General features: G+C 44.2%; 2 protein-coding genes across 2 annotated transcripts in view; one reads left to right on the top strand and one right to left on the bottom strand.

The window, feature by feature from the left end:
* Alpha-catr (alpha-catenin related) overlaps window positions 1-11088 on the top strand; it is a 216549-nt gene extending 205461 nt beyond the window's left edge. The window contains exon 18 of the mRNA XM_077698542.1: window positions 11028-11088. The gene's annotated coding sequence lies outside the window, so the exon portion shown is untranslated. The remainder of the gene's footprint in view (window positions 1-11027) is intronic.
* LOC144169414 (UPAR/Ly6 domain-containing protein cold-like) lies at window positions 9004-22355 on the bottom strand. The gene is made up of 4 exons (XM_077698543.1): window positions 22197-22355; window positions 21734-21853; window positions 19305-19483; window positions 9004-13466 (listed from the first exon to the last, which is right to left on the bottom strand). The coding sequence occupies exons 1-4, from the start codon at window positions 22237-22239 to the stop codon at window positions 13380-13382; spliced, it is 429 nt and encodes a 142-aa protein (XP_077554669.1). The 5' UTR covers window positions 22240-22355; the 3' UTR covers window positions 9004-13379.
* Window positions 22356-22692: the final 337 nt, after the last annotated feature.

Here is a 22692-nt window from a genome sequence, read left to right as displayed (position 1 = left end):
TTTCTTTTCTCCTTTACGTGGGAGCGACATACCTAATAGCATAGAAATTTGGTGGCACAACTACATCTGTTCATAAAACTTTCAGAAGTGCATACGGTGTGTCTGTAGGTGTAAGCTCCTTGAGTGCTCTCCCCTTCCAAAGAGGCATTGGCAGAGAGCGCGAGAAATTCCCGTTTGGTTCACCCGCTAAGTTCAACGTGCACCTTAGACGACAGTCATAACGGGGCAGTGCAGAGAGGAGGAGGCATCTGCGAGGTGAAGTTGCAGAAACATCCTGCTGTGCAGTGTGCGCCTGCGTGCGTGTTTCCGTTCCACAAGTGTCTCCCCGCCCAACTCTCCTCCTGTCCCACCCTGAACGAAGCAGCAGCAGCGCCCTGCTTAGGTCTAGTCCTCTCACTGCCAGGTTTTTGATAGGCATTTACGGAGACTCGGTCCAGTCGCACCCATATAGGCGGCCTTCCACCCCCTGTGGCTCTCTCTCTTCTTCTAGGTCGGTATATCAACATATCCCGTATCACGTTGTAGGCGGTGGTGGTACATGCATTGACGTAGCGGCGCCGTGTGTCTGGAGCGGTTGGACGCAGCTTGTTTTGTATGCACGCGTGTGGACAGACTAGCAGCAACACTGCTCTCCTGGAGCGATGTGCACCCTCCTGAATTATGTAACAATTTCTTGTTGGCTGTGCGGGTGCGTAGGCAGTTTTGCCCTCATTTTCAACGTACATATTGGAGTGAAATTACTCCAAAATTGCTTTAATATTGGAGTAAGATTACTATAATTCCCCAAGAACAGAGTCAAGTACCATCTACTTGCGACACAAATATGACCGTGCGCCATTTGGTCTTGAGAGAAATATGCCCCATTAACAGAGTCCACTATTGGTCGAGTTGGTGCAATCAAGGCCAGCAGTTATGAGAAAGGTAAAACAATAATTACATGGCAATACTGGGCTACAAATTTACTTTAAGGATTTGCTATGAACACGTTTCATTCTTATAACACTACAGAGCCATCAAGTGGAATGCGCAATCTGTAACATGCAATTTCGTGCTGCAAAACCGTATTACACCTACAGTTACATAATCGGGCGAGATATGTGCAAATGTTCACTCATTTGGAATGTTAAACTGATCCGCTGTTCTTTCAGTAATTTTTCAAACTGAATGACAGCATTTACAAAATTTGTAAATACCCTTACTGCTAAGTAAATTACACAAGCGAGGGCACTTGTTTTTACTAATTTTCACTATGGCTATGCATGTGGGTCACTTTCAGTCAAATGCTACTCAGTGAGATTACAGAGCCATGCCGCCACTCTTACTTAACGGCCAGTAATGTTCTTTGATATCAAGAGACCCCCCTTATTTACTAACATTTTGCTACGGTGATTGTTCAAAAAGGTTCATGCAAAATCACCATTCTATTTTATTTGATGTCAAACCATAAAAAAACAGTTCGCACATGTCTGGTTTAGTTCCTTTAAAATTGAGATGATAGAGTTCATTTGACACATGTTCATTCAAAATTAAGTCATAAAATGATGGCTCGTAGGACACAGGGTGGAAGTTTTATCACCAAGTATTTTACAGCAGTTAATAGTTTTTGCTTACAAATTGATGACAGATTGCTTTTAACGACACCAAAAAAAAAAACACTTGGCCATCCATATGTGCCACCTGCTTCTTTAAGGCAGCCATATGCGTAACTACATGAAAACTAAGACGAAAATTCTAATAATTTTTAAATGCTATCCAGCTAATGCCACTGCGAAGGCTTGAGTCTCGTTACTTCTCCTACAAGGCCATGTCAGCCAAACACACAATTCCTAGCTATAACTTGCCAATAGAATGTATTCACATTTTGGAAAGCAGACTTGCGTGTCATACGACTCTGATGACGTAATTCCTCCAGGCACGGATTTCAAAACTTCCCGACAAGCGTAGAAGCACGAGACGTAAGCAGGAAGTAACGCGCCACGAAACCTGCAGCACCACACGCCAAATCTAGAGGGAAAGCGAAGGAAAAGGACCGTGTGACCAGGACGGGTGAAGCAGTGATAACGCGTGTACGCCAGGAAAATGAAAGGGTGACGACGGTATACAAATACTGCATGTTGTACTCACGTTTTATAGTTGTTTTTCACCAGCACTTTGCCTGCTTTTCGCTGTAAGTATATAAATACATATAAATATATTCTGATCACTTTGGGTTTCCCTTCGTGTACATAGTAGGAATGAACTATTTCTCCCCTTCACTCTAAAGACAAAGGTTGTTTCTATAGATGTACATATAAGTGTCAGTGTTGATGTGAAAGAAAAAAATGGTTTAAACAAATGAATAAATATAAATAAATATATATTATATATGAGTATACGAAAGCGTCGTCTACACAATGCCGATTGCCATATGCTCGTGAAACAGAACTGTTTGCAGAGTACGTAGGTTTTAATGTCTCGAAGTGCATTCTTAGATGCGCCTGTTTTCTGCGCCGGCCGTAGGTGTTATCGCCCCCTCCCCCTTTCCCCTCTCTGGAGAAACTGTCAGGAGGTCGTAATAGGCTAGGAACTGCAGCGGCGTCGAGGAGTAGCTGGATAGAACGTGGCCGCAGTTGTTCGTTTCAACCGACCACCGGAAGTGAAACGCATTCTTTCTTTGGCAGCGAGCAGGCAGGCTCCAGCCCACACCCTCTCTCTGTTGACTCAAGTTTCGGTTGTGCATGGGGGTCGCTGACCCCCTGTTTGCCTCGACAAAATAGTGGTTAGCATGCACACCAGACGGTGTGTGTCCAAAAGCTGTGCGCACGCCAGCCCGAACCCAAAACATGCGCACTTGGACGCAGTACCATACTGGTGTATGAAGAATTGTCGAATATTTTTTTGAGGTTGAAGCTACCTTGCACATACGCCAAAGTTTAGTTTTTAAGATGCTGAATTTTGTTTGATTTCGAGCAATGCGTTATCTGCCCTGTAATTATGCAAGGCAGCAGTAGAAACTTTGGCAACGTTCCTGAGGTATACTTTGCCCATGGGAGGAAGTCCCAGAGGCCTTGGGAGGTAACAGGGTCAACATTTCTGGGGAAATTAGCTTCACGATGTCAGCTTTTGTTTGCAGCCTCCTCCACACATACAAGCTCAGAGACTATGCCCGTCTTGTTCTTTCGAGCTATGCTTCTTTCACTGGAGGATGCAAAACAGAGTAGCGTGTGCATTTGCAGGCATTTCAGCTGAAGTGCGAGTTCGTGATTGTCTTGCTCGTAGCACCACAACAGTTGCGCAAGCGTCAGGATTCAAACGTTTTTAACAATGCCTGCAGAATAGTTGTCATCCCTTGTGGAATTTCGCGTGGCAAAAAAAAAAGAGGAAGCCACAATAAAATGAGATGAGGCAGCTATGTGAGGCGCCCGAAGGGAGAGTTCTTAAGCAACTCTGAGCACAGGTGTTCGGTGCATCGCTGTGGCAGGTTTCTCACAACGTTTTGTGTAGAGTTAGAGGCAGTGGTGTTGCCAAGAGCGCCACTTCCTGGCGTAGACGCAGAAAGGCTGGCGTAAAGTGAGTGGAACCTCCTTGTGGTATTCAGCGTTGTGTTTTCACAGATCTACTAGGCTAGGTATGATTGACGTGTTTTAGAGTTTCAGCCATCTAGCATACAACGAAACGTGAGCAATATAGGTCTTTGAAGATGTCTTTGATCTGTTGGGAGTTGCAGTGCGTTGAAATAGTTGAGCAAAGAATTCGCAAACTTATGCCAGGAAGTCTTTTCCCGACTGCGGCCGCATTTTGATTTTTTTTCTTCGCAGCATGCACTCTACGCCACTGCCTGTGTGTTGCTGCTTTTGCCTCGCCTTTTGTGTCCTGTGTGGCAGGAAGTATGCAGAATACTGTGCAAGTCGTCCCGATAGGCACAAGGGGGTGAAATGTGATTAAGAGAGCATTAGCCCACATTGCCGTTCAGGACTGGAGGGTGTACTTTGACGATTTGCTAAGTCGTCAGGCATGTTTTCGTGTATGAATTGAATACTCGGGGGAAAAAAAAAAATACTCGGGGAACATGAGTGCTAAGAATGCAGACAGGTTGATAGCCGGCAGCTTTCCATTGTTTATTATTTCGAAAGCTGCGTGAAAGGCTGGTTGCAGAGGAAGTGGATAGAAGTGCGGGACATGTGAAAACGCGCTGAGGCGTCTCTTCAGTTAGTCGTTTACGGCCGACTTGCTGTATTTGCATTTCAAACGAACCTACTTTTGTAACGTCCCCCCCCCCCAACGATGCACATTCCTTTTTACAAATTACACTCCGACCTTTGATTCCTTTCCATTCTAAGCTAGCTGCTTGCACATTGTTATCTCGAGCACAATCGTTTTCCTCCGCTGTTGCAGTGTCCAGCGCCAATTCTTCGAGGGCAGGATTCCTAAGATGATGTATAATGCGATGCCCCGAGCAATGTTGGGAAGAGAAATAAAACAGGTACGCTCTGTTTTGGGGGGAAAATGTTACGTTCTTCCACATGTTCTCCTTCCAAATGTCTATAACATTTGTGTCCTTCGAAATAAAATCGTTTTGCATTAACACGTCTGTTGTCGACTGGTGTGCATTATACTGCATGGAGAGTGGTGTGACTAATTGAGAAAAGGTAAGTGCGAACTGCATGCACCTATGTGTCTTTTATAAATAACCTCGTTACGTACTGAAGTGGCAGGTATGGTGATTGCACACATGGGAAAAAAGCAGGCTCGTAACGCCCCACTTACTCTGAATGAAATTTCAGCGAGGTATGCAGTAGAGGAGCCTGAAGGAACGACATGCGTGTTCAAAGAATAAAGATGCTCCGTCATTGTCTTGCACTATCAATGTGCAGTTCAGCTCACTTATAACAATACCGGTTACAATACATAAAATTTAACAATTAACAGTCGCGGCAGCATCAACTTCGTCGAATGCTATATGGTAAAATAAATGGCTTATTACAATGGCCACTGTCCTCATAATCTGTACTACGAATTGAGCCCGACAGTACCGGAAAACTCAAACTCCAGTCTTTGGAGACCTGTGAACAGTAACAGGAGCATTACAGTCGAACCTCGTAAAAATGAAGTAGTATGGGGGCAGTAAATTAGTTCGTTGTATCCAATATTCATTGTAACAGCATCGGTAAAAATCGGCTTCAACAAATGGGCAATCTGGCTAGCGTAAAAAATCTTGGATACAAAAACACTACATAGTGGGCTTCGAACCCACTATAAACAAGGTAGTCGTTCCCTGTCTCCTAACAGCATTTTGAACTAAATGGACCAGAACACTAGAAAGTGAAATTACAACACAATAAAGTGTGTTTGACAAAACAGGCCCGCGTTTTTATTTGTAGTACGATGTGATCTTCGTCAGGTGGCTTTGCACAGCACCGAGCAGGATGAAGTTTTCCACATTGTACATGCACGAAAGGGCATTTTCTACTTCCGTAATTTTGGAAGTCAAGAGTTTTTTGCTAGTAGCCTATCAGCCTTCCTGAAATATTCCTTCGTTATAGCCGATATTGCGCGTGGCTCTAGCGGTTCCGGTTTCATTATAAACAAAATAAGTGTCACTGAAATAAAGCGTGACCAACCAAAGTTCGTATTTAGTTCGCTATAGCCGATAATTCGCTATATCAGTGTTCGTTATAATGAGGTTCAACTGCATGTGCGTAACGCACATTTTTAAAGACGAAAGGAATTTCACTGCTTATATTATTTGCACCACATGGTCTATCTTTCCAGCCCCCAGAAAAAGTTCTTATACGCAACAGCTTTCGAGAGACCACACGATTTCTTCAGACCACTCGATTTCCCCTCTGGTCTCCCGCTGCGAGCTGGCCCCGAGATAAGAGTAGCAGGAAGCCTTCTTCCAATTCTTTCTAGCTTTTGAGATAGAAAGAAAGCTGCAGTGCCTCTTATAATCGAATGGACTGGATTCCCTAGGCTGCCGTTTATCAGAGATTAAAAAGAAAAAAACACTGCAGTAGTGTAAAATCTTCCAATGATACGCGGAGGCGGAAGGTGTTCTTGCAAGTTTTGTTGAGCCAGTTTGCATACACTGCTTAGTCTACAGTGCCATACAATTATCTGTTTTGTAAATTGCTTGGTAAAAAAACCTAAGGTGCCTGGGAATCTTTTCTGCCTCGTTATCTTTTTCTGCCTTGCCTAGTTACTACAATTTGATTGCGCTTCAGTATTATAAGTGGGTTAGACTGTATACTATGCGTATACAAGGTGGTACCAACATGTTTCGAGCCTAGCCCTGCGTACAAGGAAGGGCTTTTTAAGGGTGAAGCCCATTAGGGGCTCAGACTGTCCCCATCTCCTGTCTCATGTAGTCATGGTACTAAAACACTGGGACACTCGTTTTCCGACACCTCGCACTAGAACGTAACGCATACTAAAAGAACACACCAGGACACTCATTTTCCAATGCCTCGTGCTAGAACGTTCCATCTCCATGGGTAAAAACGTGCACTAAAAGAACACACCGGGACACTCGTTTTTCAACTGCTCGCACTATGTACTTCTTAGATACTTCTTAGCATGCTGCGGCGTGCAACACGAAGACAGGTTATGGCCAGTCTGCCTCTCAAATTAATTGCTTAAATCCAGTCCAACGCAAGAGACAGTGCCACCGCATCAGCAAGCGCGCGACTGCTCCTTCCACTGGCGCTTCTCCGGTGCCCAATCAGTGTGCGCCGTGTGGCAAGAGATAGACTTACAATCTTTGGATGCACTTATACACTGTATTCCTCGCCCCTCTCCAGGTTTCACATTAGTGTAGATGACACTGGATCTTTTTTTTATCTGCATTTACGCATAACCACCCTCAAAATAATCCCCTTGCACAGCAATGCAGTGCTACCAGCGTTCCCGCCTTGTGCTACAATGTACCCTCGGAGACTTCCTTTCAAAATACATCGAGCACCTTCTGCAATTCACGCTAAATCTCTGTTGTGGTGTCAGAACAACCACCTTGGAGTCAGATATTCTAACTTTGAGTCAGAAGCCTCCAGGAACTAGATCTGGCGAGTAGGGTAGGTGCAGAAACATGTGAAGAGAGCGCGGTTACAGGGTGCATTGCTGTCATCGGTTATTCAGCTTTTCACAACTACAGATTTGGTTGCTGCTGGCAGATGTTTTCCCTCAAAGGCCTAGAAAACCAGTCAGTACATCTTGCTATTGATGGCCTGACCTTGGAGACAAGCTCTTGATGGAAAATGTAACAAATGTCGGAAAACACGATGAGCATGCGGTTGGTGAAGCTGTGGACCTATTTCGCCTTTTTTGGTCGGGAAGACCTGTGAAGACTGCTGCTTCGTTGAGGGTCGTTTCTGTAAGCCTAAGTTTCATTACCAGAGACAATTTTTGGCATGAAGGTCAGGTCATTGCTGGAACGCTGACAGAGTTCTTGGCAAACTTCAATGTGGTGTTCCTTCTGCTCCTGGGTCAGCAGCAAGGAACATGCTTGGCAGCAAACAGCGCATGTTCAAATCACCCATGAGGATTGCCTGGACTGTTCCGTACGACCCGACGACAATGGGGACAATGGTGTGGATTGCTCTCCAACTATTCCCATGCACAGGTTTTCACAGTGGCTCAGTGCCTAAGGTTAAACACCATAATCTAAAGCACAGGTTGCCGGATGATTGCGACATTTTTAGGGACCGAGCTTGTTGAAGGTTTTCCTGTTCCCCATTTACCTTCCAGTGATGTTCTGCCACTCTTGAACCGCGTGTGCCGCTCAGAACACCTTGCACAACTCACTGCAGCACTGTCGTTAACTTGCTGGATCGTGCCAAATGTCTCTGTAGCAGATTTGCAACTTCATGCAGAATTGCATGTTCACTCATTGTTCTATAACTGGTTAATCGTGATGAAATCACAGACGGTAGCACATGTGGTTGGAATAACAACAGTTGCACATCTCCCGATGTACACAGGATGGTGTCTTTTGACACATTGCACATGAAGATCTGTGCTTTATTTGCTGCGCATATACCGTTGTGCTGCCAGGTTGAAAGCTTGTTTCCAAACTTTCAGTATCACCTAGTACGCATAGTTAGCCGTTTCAAAACAGTATTGCCATAATTTATTTTGCCATTTTAAGGTGATCGCAAGTGCTCTTTACTGCACACATGCAGTCATACAGGAAACCAATACACAGAAGAAATTATGAGTGTCACGAATGTCTGCGACTTTCATATTGGCTTCTAGTACATGTCATAATACAGTCCACAGTCAAGAGCTTTTTGCAGAAAAAAGAAAAAAAAAAACAGAGAACAGAAAGGTCACTGACTTTGTATCAAAAGCAGGCATAAAATTGCCAAATAACCTGGCAAGGGGAAAAAAGGGACCTTCGGGGCGGGTTCTTGACAGCTTTACATAAAAGAGTTTAAAAACAGAAGTACTATTATGGACATCGTGCTAATACTGCATACTTCTGAAAAAAGAGTGGGTAGACATCTCTTTCAGGGTTGTCCGAGAAATGTGATTGAATGCTGTCAAGCACGAGAAGTAGCTGTTGTGGATGATCACACACTTAGTCACATTCCAAAGAAGACTAGTTCAAATTGCATAACTGGCAGTAGTTTATCTCCAAAAAATTTAATGTGCACTGCTGCCCAGTATGGGCATGTCCAGAGGAGGGCATCAACACTTACCGGTATGCAATTACGGTCTTGTCAAGCACGGCACTTCCAGATGTAGACACAGGAAAGCTCACGCCATGTGTGTGGAATCTTCTCCCAGCAATCAGCGTTTTGCTTTCAGGGGCCTACTAGGCTAGGTGTGATAAACGTGTTCTAGGGTTTCAACCATCCAGCGTACAAAACCTGTTCATCTCACATTTGCTCGCTACACAAAGCCTTCGTTCCAAAACTCCTTTACAGCAGAGCAACAAAGTTGGCTTGATTAGTAATCATAGCAAACTACAAAGCAGAATACTAAATATTTGGGAGTTGTTTCTGCTCGAGAATGAAGGCCACAAAATTCAAGCCATACCAACATTCTTGTTTTATTTTTAACAGACATTCTGATTTATTACATGTGCAGCTGGCTGCATACAAAACTCCAAAAATAAATCCGTAGCTGCACTGTACACAAAATTTGGTCGATAAAACAGTCTCAGTTTCAAGAGAGAAACTTACGATGTAAAGCGCGCAACGATATATAACAAGACTCCCACACTTACAGTACCTTACCGTTCACAAACACTCCAGTAAAGATGAGGTTTTGGATCAAGGGTTGGCAACAAGTAAAAAAAAAAGTGTAAAACTGCAAGCCCGCGAAAAATAACACAAAGGGCAGACGACTTGCTTATAATCAAACTTCACAAGTACAGCACAACACGCAGCTTGAGATAGTTCAATGTTATGTACAAAATATGGACGGATATTGACCTTTGCGGTCACAGTTGCTGAAGTAGTGGCAGTAAGCTCGCGCACGTTAAATCTGAATAAAATAAAGGCAATTCAGCACACATCACGCGACCTTTCCATGAGCCACAGATCGTGAGTGATGAGTGCAGTAGAAAGACAGGAATAGTATCTAACAACATGAAAGAGAGCAACGGGAATAAAAACGTGTGCTTGTACCATATAAGCTTCAGATCTCAATACCCAACATTACCACAGGTTTGCAGAAGACTCAATAACATGGCAAACCATAATTAATCCTTGGAATGACCAAGGGTTGATGACAAACATAGACAGGGAATGGAATGTTTACTGCTATAAAACAGCCCGAGCTCACAGGTACCCAATAGTACAGAAATTGCACCAAGACAGTGTGCTCGACCAGCAAAGCTATTCTAGTCTTAAGCCACACTCCCTGAGCAGCTCTTGGCTTTTTGCATGCTTTTCTTTCCTCTGCAAGGTACAGTGTTCCACACTGAGTGTTACTGCCCCACCAGTATAAGACGACGGTAAAAATATGTTCTGGTGCTTTAATAGGGAACTCGCACACAATCTGTACAGCACTGATGTGCACGGCCGTTCACACAACACACTACATGACAGTTGCAGTCTCTGCGTAAGTAGCTGATAAGTACAGGTACACACGAGGCAATAAGTTACTTCTAGCTTGCTCATGCCTCGGAGATTGAAGGTTTGCAGACATGATGCCAAAAAAAAGTAATTACCATTGAAAATGCGCACTAGCTGGTTTACGAGAGTAATACCCCTGTCAAACGTGCCTATTTAAGTGCACTTCCACAGAGTGCACTGGGCTAAAATGTCATTCAAGCGCAGCTAAACTGCAGACCCAAATGACACTTGCCACCAAACGCACTTTAAGCTGAGTGCGTTTCCGAAACACACTTTACCTGGGCCGGCTCGCCGAGTGGGTTGTCTCGGCTGCAGTGGTCAAAAATCGGCAAACATAACATAAAAGAACAAGTGTTTAGATGTCTAAAAATTATGTTAAAATTTTAATGGATGTATCATTGATTTATTTTTACAAAAAGGGCTGCAGCGACGATAAAGAAGAAAGTAATCCCTCGCCAAACAACGCGCCAGCGTCGCCTGGTGGGGTGTTGCTCCATGGCCGCCGTTCTCTGCGGCATTCACGTAACTGTTTGTTGTGGCTTTGTGGTCGCATTCCCGTTTCAGTCTTTTTGGTTACAATCCACGCTCTCTGATAATTTTTCCTCGACAATAATTCTGCTGCAATTCACTGCACAGCAAATAAATGAAAATATGACCGCCAGTGTTCTTTGTGGACTTGTGAGAGACGCCGATTGCAGTGTTGCAACACAATGAAGTGTTTGCATTGTCTCTCACGTGACAAAAAGGCGGAATTTCAAGTAATTTTGCGGAATATTTGTGCAAGCTATCGTCACTGACATCACGGCCAAAGGCACTTTATTTCGTCGTTTAGCAGCGCACAGCCAAAGTGCCATTCAGGGAGCCCGAGTGCACTCAAATAGGCACGTTTGACAGGGGCAGAAGCCGCTTGTAAAAGTGATTTTTAACTGCACTTGGTGCACATCGGACAATTAACTTCGCTCTGTGCAGTCCCACCAGGACCCGCAAATTTTGCAGTCTGCTAACAAGAATGCATCACCGAGTTCACCGAGTTCACCGACGGACTGGCAAGGGTCAGTGGCATTCTCTCACCATATTGCACTACCATTTTGTCCCTCCCAACAAAATTACACACACCTCACACGAATGTTGTGCTTTGCATGGCGTTAGCACCAACACTAAAGCAGAAGACCGCAGTTCTGTCATGGAGACGTCGGTTTGAGGCATGCTTGCGAGTGAAAATACGAGGCTCGGACAACTGTCATCAGGTAAGCAAGCAGCGAACTGAGTTCAACCTTTTCTGGTGTAAAAGCTAGCCACTTCATCGTGAGAAGATGTTTCCAGCAGTTATTTTTCCAATCAAGTTGGATGCAACGTTACGTGGCAGTATTACCAGAGCCCCACAAACTAAAAACTGTATGTCAGTAACGTTTACTGTGTTTGAGAGCACTGGTAATGTCAAAATATATCTTTTCTTTTTTGTCACGAAATGAGGTCCTCTTGGTGCTACGCATGTGTCAACAGGAGCTCATTCTGCGCTCAAAAGGAGAATTTGCATGCACAACCATTTTCTGGCATACTTTGTGTTGAGCCACAATGCGCAGTGCTTGTAATGACGAAACCTTCTACTAACTACAGTCTTGAGAGTTTCGTAAGATAATACAGTCGAACCTACTTATAACGATCCCAGATATAACGACCATATTTCGGTGCACTTGCGACTTTCCTATGGCACCCATCGAAACTGTGTCCAGATATACCAAACGTTTTTCAAAGCGTCCTACTTTCACAATGAACACTACCGATACGGTCACAGTAAAAATATGGTGCATACGAAGTGAAATTAAAAAAATGAAAAGTCCTTAAAGCATGGGAGAGGTGGCGTGCTGGTGCGTTCACTGCTTCAGTTTAATCGCGACAAAGATATTCCAGATCGGCGAACACCACCCACAGATTTCGGACGCAGCGACTGAGGTCACTCAATTTCCAAGCATTTCTACAAAGGCATCTATCCGTAGCTGCATGAGGCAGTGAAGAACCGAAAAAAAAAAAAAAAAAAAAAAAAAAAAAAAAAAAAAGAAAGAAAGAAAAAAGAGGGGCGTGAAGCCTGGCGGTTAGCTGGCGGTCAATCAGCAAAAGCATAGCCTTTAAGATCTGCCCTCTGTATCACCTGCCACTCAAGCATTGCTATCGCCGGTGTCGATCTTCACGCCATAGGGTTTCATTTCACATATTAGTATGAAACTCTATGCTTTATGCCGCCCGAGTCGACGCGAATGCGGCACTGCGCGCTGCAAAAAGTGCCGGTGGTTACTTAGCTGCCATCTAGAGATCCTGGTTCGCTGACCCTTCGTTTGGACGGTTGCTGATAACGAATCATGATGACATTCAAAATTTCAAACTTAGCTCTTCTCCAGCCAAAGCAACACAGCTCCCGGTACGCTCAGCCTGGCACGGCTGATAGCTATCAAAGCCATTACAGCGAGTGGAGACTTTGAAGACGCCTGAAAGAATTTCTTCGCAGGCACTGTGTTGGTAGCAGCAGGTTCGACACACAGTTTGGTTCGTTCGTAAACAAGCAGCGGGCCTCCCTTCGTAAAGTGAAAGGCTCAACTTGTCACCGAAAGGGTTGTTGACATGTTCGCTAATTTGCGCGCGTTTTAAAGGTCAAGTCCATCTACAACAAACTACAGGTATAACGACTACTTATCGTGGCACTTTCGAGTTTGTTATAAGCAAGTTTGACTGTACAAAAACCACTCTGCCCCCCAATGCTTCAAGCATTACCTCTCTCAAATACGCACGGGCCTACACTCCATAGGAAAAGTTACTGGGCAGCATTTGCTCCGAACAGCCAAGAAGTGGCATAAAACATCATTCACATTTCAGAACAGATCCTGACTTGCTCGAGATAACACATTCAACTTCAGTAAAGGCGAAAGTGAATGCAAAAAAAAAAAAAAAAAGGAATGTAGCCTTCACAGAATTAAAATATTCTCTGCAGCATGATTTTCACACATTCTCAAGACAGCAAAGAACCAAAGGATGCATGTGAGCCCAGATGAATAAAAAGAGATTCTGCTCTCTATCACCACCCCGTGAACAATGGGGTGGCCCCGTTGCAGCCTGTCACTAAGCCACACTGCAAAGAGATTCCACCCTCACAGCGCATTACATTCTGGCCTGATACGACTGCAGGGGCCACTTGTGACAAGGCACACGACTCAGAGCGAAGAATCGTACTCGGTGGATCCCTGCAAGGAGGCCTCCAGCACGCTGAGACCTGAATGCTGAGATCCATCAGGGGCTGTAGGAGCCGTGAGCAACGTGGGACCCACCGCGTCACGATGCCCTGAAGTACGCAAGCAATCCGATGGCAGCCGCAGCCAGGCAGAGCCACATCGACGGCCGTGAATGCCCTGCAGCAAGCTGCAACCAGGGAAAAGAACATTAACGTCGGACAACGCCATCATTGCCGAAAGCTGGGACAATGTGCAGCATGGCGTATCAGCTCACAACTGGCTATTGCAAAGATACATTATTTTTCTTCACTAGGCAGGGTGCATGTTTATAGCAGATGCCTGACATGAGTTTCTTTGCTAGCATAGGGAAGAAACTACACCATTCCTTGCTTTGTGAGACCATAAGTTGCATGTGGGTCGCATTAAAAGAGCATGTCCACACACCAAACAAAAATCCTTCATCAAACACCAAAACAGACAAAACAGGCAGAGTGCTATGCAGTTTCCCCTCGAAGCACTGCTTTTTATTTTTTGCCATGGGAGGGGACGAAAAGATGACAAGCCTTCAAATCGTTCTGTGCACCATTTCTACACTACAAATACCATGGCTTTTGGTAGGGAATCATAATGACGTCAGGTGTCACAGAGAGCTGTGTTTCATCCCCCCACTCCTTAATTTAGCGAACAGCAAGGTGCAGAATAAGGTTACAATCCCACTCCTACCATAGGCAAAAACTAACCCACTCCTCCAGCAAATCTTTGATAAGCAGCTCACTAATGCTTCCAGCATTTAAAGAATAATGTGGCTGAACCAATCAAAAGTACAGGAATCGTAAACACAAATGGAATTCAAAACTGCACGTAAAAGAGGTCTGCAGCTTATCTTTGGTACTAGTGGATAACTGCTGGCCAGAGTGACGGGTCACTTCACTGGCTGTCACACAGAACAGCACACATGGGGTTATGAGATGAGCAGGCCACGTACAGTGGTCATGACCAACTCAGGTTCTCATCACAATACTAAAATATTTGTAGCACAGGAGATGAGGAAGGAGCAGGTTGATAGTAGAGCGTGGTGCTTTCGGTGTGTGCACTTTGTGCTGAACACAGCTCAGTCATACATCATTAATTTGGCTTAGTTGCCACTGTTGTCGAAAGAAGCGTAATGCATTCAAAACACTGACAGCTCATAGGGGCACACGGTGCATGTTGAGATTTGTGACTCGCAACCAAGAATAAATTAAAACTATATTTCCGGTGTTACCTTAGTGCAGACGTTCACATACACTTGATTTTGTCCATGTCCTTTTTCTCATGACTTACCGAAAAACAGCAAAATGCAATATATTTGCATTCCTTCAAATTATCGCCCTCCAGCATATCTCATTACTTGTCAGGATCAGCGTTTGCCACTACATCATTAATAACATTTCACGAATTTGCGTAAGATGGCACTTTTTCTTCTTTATTTTCCTTTTATGTTTTGAGAACAGTTTTGTGCTGCCTTTTCTATGTCTGGTATTCAGTGTTCGCATCATCTTCATAAAAATAACATTGGCAACGGACGCCCAAATGGCCTAAAACTGAAACAGAACAAACTGGGCAGGTTCTGATTGGGAGCCAACACATGCCTCAGCTTCTGATGAGAATTAAGAAAGCAACAGATACCTTGTGAAAATATCTACACTCTGAGCACATACAGGCTGTTCCAAGTACATTTAGAAACAACAGCGGTTATCTTTCTCTACCTAAATAACGAAAGTGAGAGACACGCAGTCAGCTCCCGCACTGGGTAGCTGATCATATACCGTATTTTCGCACGTAGGGGGTGCGTGTAGCAAAGTAGGGGTGCGGATAATACACAGGGTTTTTTCTTTAGTGCAGCTTTACAGCAATGCGCGTTGTGCCGTGAAGCTCCTTCACAGTAACACTGACTAAGCCTTCCATAGCAGCGATTGCTGAAAACATACAAGGACAAGGAAGAAAAAACAAGGATGGACGCGATCTAACTACTGAATTTTATTAGTCAATTAAGACTGTCGCCTTGTAGTCAGTGCATACTCTACTTGCTAAATATACGCTTTTTCTGCCTACATAGTATGTGATGTGTTGCTTGAGCAGTAGCTTTGGAGGAGCCTTTCCTGTGTCAGATATGCGGACAATACACAGGAATTTTTTTTTTTTCTTGGCGGTCTGAAAGTGGGGGTGCGGATTATATGCAGGGTTTGGTTCTACGCGCGAAAATATGGTAACCGGGTGGATGATGCCAACAGCAGCATATGCCCTTGCCTTCACAATAAACACTAGCAGTATGTAATGGCTCTGGCATAAGCAAGCCGAAATGCACGTTACAGTGTGCCTTTGTCATGTTTGGAGCGTAGCTAGCAAGGACTGTTCTGTAATAAGCCAACTGTGATGTCAACTGCCAACACAGCCCCTCTTAGAAACTTTGCTGGGAACACCCATAAGTAAGTGGAAGATGAAACTGAAACTAGAGAGGTGTTTCATTCAGTTAATTTTTAGATACTTTCGCCAAGTGAAAGCACCACCATACTATACTACTCACATTTCATGCTAGCAGAAGTGTTAGAAGTTTCCTGCTAAGTTAAATGAAACATATGAGCAAGAAAGTACGCTGCTGTTGCTGCAGTTTTTTTTTTTTTTTTTTCTCGCCGAAGCGTACATGGCATTGTCAAGTAGCCAAAGCCCGAATCTCTTATTTTTCCTTGCCTGAAACTTGCTCCTTACAAATGATTGTGATAAGAACAGCCGTTACAGTTGTTAAAAATAAGCACAAGTGGTAGGCCCATTATCAACGAGCCAAGCTGATGACACTTGCAACACAAGCAGCAGTTGAAATAATCTTAGCAATAGTGACATTACTGTAATAGGGCCACTATAGTCTTTACTAACGACACTTTACACAGGTGACAGCATTGTCAGATGCAGTCATGTGCTTGACAGTCAGTCATTTCCACTTTGGGTCCTTCCAAAGCGGCACTGCCATCCATTACCATTACTGTTGGCACATCTTCAGGACGCCCTCACACGGGGGTAACAAGAGTGCATCGTAAAAGCCCTCGCAGGTTTCTCCACATGTCTTGAACCAACAAAAAGCAATCTCTGAATGTACAATAGAGTGATCGTGAGTTGCGGTGAAGCCAACAATTTACACCACGTTTTCTCTTGGTCCTAAGTCACAACAATAGCGCTCAGTCTGTGGAAGACGGCATACGAAAGGAAGAGGCCTCTCGATAAAAAATTTGTGCTCAAGACTTTTTAGTTTGTTACCCTTGTGACGCGAGATGTCCATTCAAGTCCACGAATAAAAGCTCTGTCTTTTCTATTCGTTTTTCCAATGTCAATACGTATATACCTTCCCACGTCCAAAGAAATTCTTGCCCTTAAAGGGGCCACGCAGACAAAATGCAAGTTTGTTTTATTCAAAAGATTTGGTGTTTTGCAGTGCACCCAGCGCTTGTCTGGCTTTGTTCACTGAGGAATTAATCACTATAAGTTGAAATTTTGATTCTCCCGCCAAATTGTGTGTTTCATGAAGTCTGCGATGACATAACCAGGAAAGGACTGCAAGTGAACATTAGTGCGCTGTTCAGTCTGCAGCAGACTGATGAACGCCTTGTTTACCATCAGTCCTCCTATATGGCGCCACCATACTGCACAGAACCGCTGTCCGTCTTTGCTTTGTTTCTGACCGCAGTTGCGCCTGGCTTGCTTTTGTTACTGTAGGTAGTAATCGTTTCATGAAACATGGGGTATATGCAATTATAACAAGCATAGTGCACGCAGTACCAACAGTAGAACACACTGCTACTTCTATGTTTACGTGTACTTTTGCAACTTCCATTGTTTACCCCATCATTCTTACTGCTATAAAACGAATATGCATTACATTTAAGCAAAAATAGCTCATTTTGCAAGCTTACAAGCCCTGTCTAACTTGCGTTTGCTTTTGCCTGCCTCAGCCATCTGCACACCTGTGCATATTACGTCGTAGGTTATAGTGTGGGAAAGGAGCTAGTGAGTTGCATGACCATTCCCTTTTTTCATAATTATACAGCTTATTTGAGCAAAGTTTCATTAAAAGTGGTGTCACTATGATTCTAATGAGGGAATCATTCAAATGAACCAAGCTTGTGTTTTGTCTGCATGGCCTTTTTAAAACAATGTTTGTCATCCTGCCTGGCAGGCAGCAAAAAATTGAAAACAAAGCACACCTGACCATACTTACAAAGGATGAGAACGACTTGAGCTTGCATATAGAACTTAGCTGCGCAGAGATTTTCAAAAGACACTCGAGTTAATGGCCTAAGAATTTAAGCCTGAAGTTGTGGTGCTACAACCACCGAAATTGTCCTAGCAAAAATTTGTACGAAGTGACTACGTTCGCATCAAATCTGCATTATAGTGTCCAAAAAAGAAAAAGAAAGAAGAAAAAGGAAAAAGAAAGAAAAAAGAACTTGGCGCAGCTTGCACTAGGTAGTGTAGCAAGGCTAGAGAAACAGTGGACCTGGGGGTCGAGCTAGCTTTTTCTGTTTTTGTTAAGTTTTGCTGGATTTGGCGATGTTCTTGCTAGGCTAGGCTAGGTGTTGAGGGGGTAAGGCCATTCGTGCCACCCATGAATTTGCAGGCTTGACATTGGAAGTTCTCTATTACTCAACGTCCGGGGTCATTTTGCTGGTGATACTGCTTGCACTCCACATCACAAGCGCGGTACTTCGGATCTTCCACTCTTTTCTGCCATTTAGGCGCGCCAGCTTTGGTGCGATACTCGGGGTTGGATCGTAGCTGTCTCGTATGTTCTCGAACAGCGATACTACGGCGTTCATGCTGCCCTTCTTGGTACGGAGTTACATACTTCTTCGGCTGACTCATGCTTTGCGGGAGTCTAAACGATGCGCTTGGCGTGGAGTCACAAGGCACTGTGTGTCGCCAACATGGGGACAAGAAGCTGCTGCGTTGGCACAGTGACATCATAACCAGGCGAGGCTTGGCTTCGTCTATGCAGCTGCACGAAGTTGTGCGAGGCAAGGCACAATGGTTGTGCCGCGTGGCTTGCGCCGGAGGAGTCCTTTTTTTTGGGGGGGGCTTTTTTTTTTTTTTTTTTTGCCAGCGCCAACGAACTGGCACTGGCAAGCTTAAACAGCTCCGCTGTTAAAAGGGGTTGCGTGAAGTAATTGTCAAATACGACCATTATCGGTTGCACGTGGCCACAGTGGTCATGGCCTTGGTAGTAGTGTAGTAATTACCTTTCACTTCTCACTGACAAACCAAAGAACAACAAAAGAAGATGCAGGGCTGCTGCTTTCCTTGTCTGTTAGGCTCATTGATGCACCCTTCCAATGCACCCCCTCACCCTGGATTTTTGTTTGCATTCTCTTGTGAGAGGGAGGAGTGAATGAGCAGAGAAAATCCATGTTGATGTCGCAGGGAGTGTAGAGCTTCCTGCTCGGTTTCTTGTGTATATTTGTGTGTTGTCTGAATACACTATCAAACAGACAACAGACTGTTGGGCTGGCAGCCAATCAGGATAGGCTGCAAACTGATAGCTGCGATGCAAAAGAAAAAAAAAAAGGTTTTCCTATCAGAAAAGTAGGCAGAACAGCGCCTTACAGTGGCCCAAGATTCAACAGTGTCTATCAGTTGTGCACCGAATCCTTCACTTATGTCCATCTGACTTTCTGTGTTAGCAGCAAATTGCTGTCGGAGACTTCGTTCAAGTGTTTTTTATGTGGGATTGTATATCCCTGCTCTCTCAGATTCGTGTTCAGGGTGAACTTTGGCCTGACAAAACGTATTCCACCTCAAAATCTTTTTTTTAGTATGTTCCTTATGTTCTTTCCTCGCTTTGGCGAGGTGCCTCCCACAGACAATTACACGGTAACCTGCAAAATATCAGGGCTCTTGTGTCCCATGGCTAGGATCCAGAATGCATGAGACATCATAAAGCTGTAAAATTATTGCACACACTTAAATTTTGTCATGCCAAAGGGCAAAGAATTCGTACCGTTACAAAGTAGTTGCAGCGGTCACCAGTGCAGCATTCAACACACTCCCAGTCGTTGTACCAAATGCGGTCACACCGGTACCGGTACCGCTTCAGTTCGGAGCTGCAGTGGTCTTCCGTGGCACAGGACTTGCTAATGTAGAACTGCTTCTCGCCTGAAGGTGCCCAGTATGGTGTGCCTGCGATCGGTTGGTTTCACAAGCGCCATTTAGCTCTCAGTATACACTGAGCGCCAATAACCAACAGCACTTGTCATATAATTTCCTGACTGCAAAAAAAGAGGCAACTACAGGCATTTGCAACTAAAGTGTGCTCATTTGTACAGCCAGAACTATTTTCACAGCAGTCGCTACTGACGCCATACATATGCATCTCTTCAATGCTACACTGTTAGGTACATTAGTACACCATGTTTCACAGCATAGAGGCATGCATACGGAAGGAATTTTGGTCGGCGCTCACAGGGGCAGACAGGACTAAGCACTGTTACATTAAATTCCACTGGATCGCCTGCATCCCAACATGGGTGCGAAACAGTCACCAGCCACTAGTAAATGCCTCCTCACTAACATACATTCCCTTGTATAGCTGTGCCAATTTTGATGTAGAATAAATTAAAAAAAAAAACTACCAGCATTCAATTGCACTCTTTTCGACCAATGCGGCTGTGCAATGGTGTAAAACAATACAAGTACGTATACTCCGTACAGCACTGCAGGCCATCGCATAGAAGCGACAGGACTGCACAGATGGCTATACAGCAAGCACATGGTATGGTGACTGTGCTGCGACCACAGACATTTGTGAACGTAAAGTATCACTTTTTTTCTCTCCCCTTAATATTGTGGGGGGGAAAACATACATTTGCAGCCCTCAGCATTTTGATCCCTGCTGTTTTCATTCTACTGGGTAGAAATGATGTTCAAGCTACACAGCATCCTCTTTTGTGTACAGCACCCCATGTCAGCTAACGCACATTGCAGTACACGGTGACACTGCATCCTAGCAAACATGTCGAAACCGTTCTACATTCAATATGCACAAACGTTGCACACACCAAGCAGTTCTTATTTAAAATCCAGCTTGACCAATCAATGCATTTGAGCTGCTGAGTAGAACGCTGTGCATTGTCTCTATGCGTGCAGAGTTGCAGCTCTTTCTGTAGTGCAAGCAGCACTCAGTACACATCCTGCATATTTAGGGTTGTTCATTTTTTTTTACCCGATTCTTACACCTCGAACATGTTCCAGGAGAATCGGGTTAAACCCGGGTTAAATCTGCATGCATAATTGTGAGCTGACGGCCCGCCGTTCTCAACCAGTATTTTCTGGAAGAAAGCTCCACAAACACAGTGTCTAAACTCATTGAGTATTGGCATGACTCTACCGCTCGCAACCTCAGGCCGGCATATGATTGCACTGCCATTATTGTGCCTAGCTAATAGAAGCTGTGTTGTCGAGAACCTTCTCCCAATTGAGGTACGTTCAACGATAAGACTGGTTTCGAATAGAGATTGACATGTTGCGCATGCAGATAATATGTAAACAAGGACGAGTGAATAGTCGATGACCAGCTATTCGTGAATAGAATGTTTCATTTCTTTGAAATGATCAATGCTCTTTACTGTCACCATTACGGATTCATGTCCAAACAAATGCCAAAGTTCGGAGAGCATTTGCTAAAAGACCCTTATGTCCCCCCAATTAACAGCTCGAAACAAACACCTATTTTAACCAGTGAGAGTTCAGAACCTTGTGATACCTTATAAACTAAACTAAACTTATAAAATAAACTTATAAAATAAAATAGTACATCTGAAGATTTAACCCGAAAAAACACGAATTTCAGAATGGTTACAGAAAAAAGCCCGATTTCTCATGGATTATTACTTTGAAAAATAGCATCCGAATTTTACCCCCCCGATTTTAAAAAAGTATAAAACCCGAAAACGAACAACCCTGCAGGTATTTTCTAAATATGCATTGCAGATTATCGAGGCTCCATTTTGTGACTTGAGTTGGAGCACTGTACTATACTCGCAATTGAGATTATAAATGTATGTGCAACTCAGTGATGGTGTGAACTCAACACCCTGTAATTTTCGTTTCCTACTTTCATTACCTGATGCATACCATGCGTTTTAATTTTCTAATGCCCCTGGAAACCCGTTAAATTAATAAGCGCAGGGGCGATCGTCGGGAACTGTTGTTGATCAACCAAAAATTTCGATTACGACAGCCTCGATGCACACCAAGCACGAGAGTGACCGGTCTATTTTAATGAGTCGAAGGGCAGATTTCCCCCAAACTGCCAACAAAAAATTCAGACAATATCTACGATTCGCTAACGCGTGTTGAAGTCCGATGCCTGAGCGGGTAACAAACCACCTGTTGTCACGCGCGATAGCGCAAGCAAGGTTTCATACTTACTTCCCCAGCGAACTTCTGTAAGGCATCGGGTCTCGGAAGGGTCGCAAGTCCTTATCGTTTCGGTACATTTTTCGTTGTTTTTGTCTTGACTCGTGCACACGTAGCATTCTAGGGCAAAACCTGCAAGAAGAAACGATCAGCAACCACCCTGTCACCAACCCGACTCTTTCTACCGAAATGGGATCATTCTTGTTGCGCCACTGTGAATATACCGGACTGTGTATAAAACACAGACTGTGTATATACTGCCACTGTGTACAAACAACAACCGGCAGCCTCGACGCAGAAAGTGCAATTTTCTAACGATTAACGCAAGACTGAAATCATCCGTTGGCAACGGAAGTTTGACAACTTCAACGGAATGTGGATGCAGCCGAAGCAGCCGCACCCTTACGCTCGCACGACATCAGCAAGTCATTAACTAAACAAGTATCAACTTATAGTACGGCGATTTCTCACTTACACGTTGATGTGCATGTCAGAAGAAGTGATAACCATCGAATCATTTCGGAGTTGCTTTAAAATGTAGCAAATCGGACACAGTCAACACGTCGCACCAAACTACCAAAACAACGGTCGCCCAGAAACACCCTGCTTCGGGAAGAGTAGCGTCAACTTGTAACAACGGAAAGCACTGGAGGTAAGGTGGCGGTTTGTGACGTAATGGTGACGTAGCACCAATCCGCCATGTTTGGTTGTTTCGTCAGTGGCGCCTTTACTAAAGTCTCTCCATTAGCGTTTATCGAGGGACTTTATCCCTTACAAACGAAAAACGAATTTTTCCAGTACAGTTGCTGGAAAACGAAAATACACCTTAATGAACTGTTGTTCTTAAATGTAAAAAAATTCCTACCTCACATCACAAACTCGCGCTGACGCAGTTAGGAGCATTGTTTGAGGAGCTGTCCAGCCGTGATGTGATTAAACGAGTGAGTGAGTTAAACTACGATCGTTTTCAG

The sequence above is a fragment of the Haemaphysalis longicornis genome, unplaced genomic scaffold (assembly GCF_048455015.1).
Source record: "Haemaphysalis longicornis isolate Haplotype H1 unplaced genomic scaffold, Haemaphysalis longicornis Haplotype H1 scaffold_2, whole genome shotgun sequence".
NCBI lineage: Eukaryota > Metazoa > Arthropoda > Arachnida > Ixodida > Ixodidae > Haemaphysalis > Haemaphysalis longicornis.
The sequence above is the reverse complement of the archived record's forward strand: the minus strand, read 5'-3'. Positions and strand labels throughout refer to the sequence as shown.

Coding starts and splice junctions, on each gene's coding strand:
- LOC144169414 (XM_077698543.1), bottom strand. CDS start 22,239: ATGATTCGATGGTTATCACTTCTTCTGACATGCACATCAACGT. Junction 21,854..22,196: donor TCTGACATGCACATCAACGT/GTAAGTGAGAAA, acceptor TTCTTCTTGCAG/GTTTTGCCCTAGAATGCTAC. Junction 19,484..21,733: donor TACAGAAGTTCGCTGGGGAA/GTAAGTATGAAA, acceptor AACCGATCGCAG/GCACACCATACTGGGCACCT.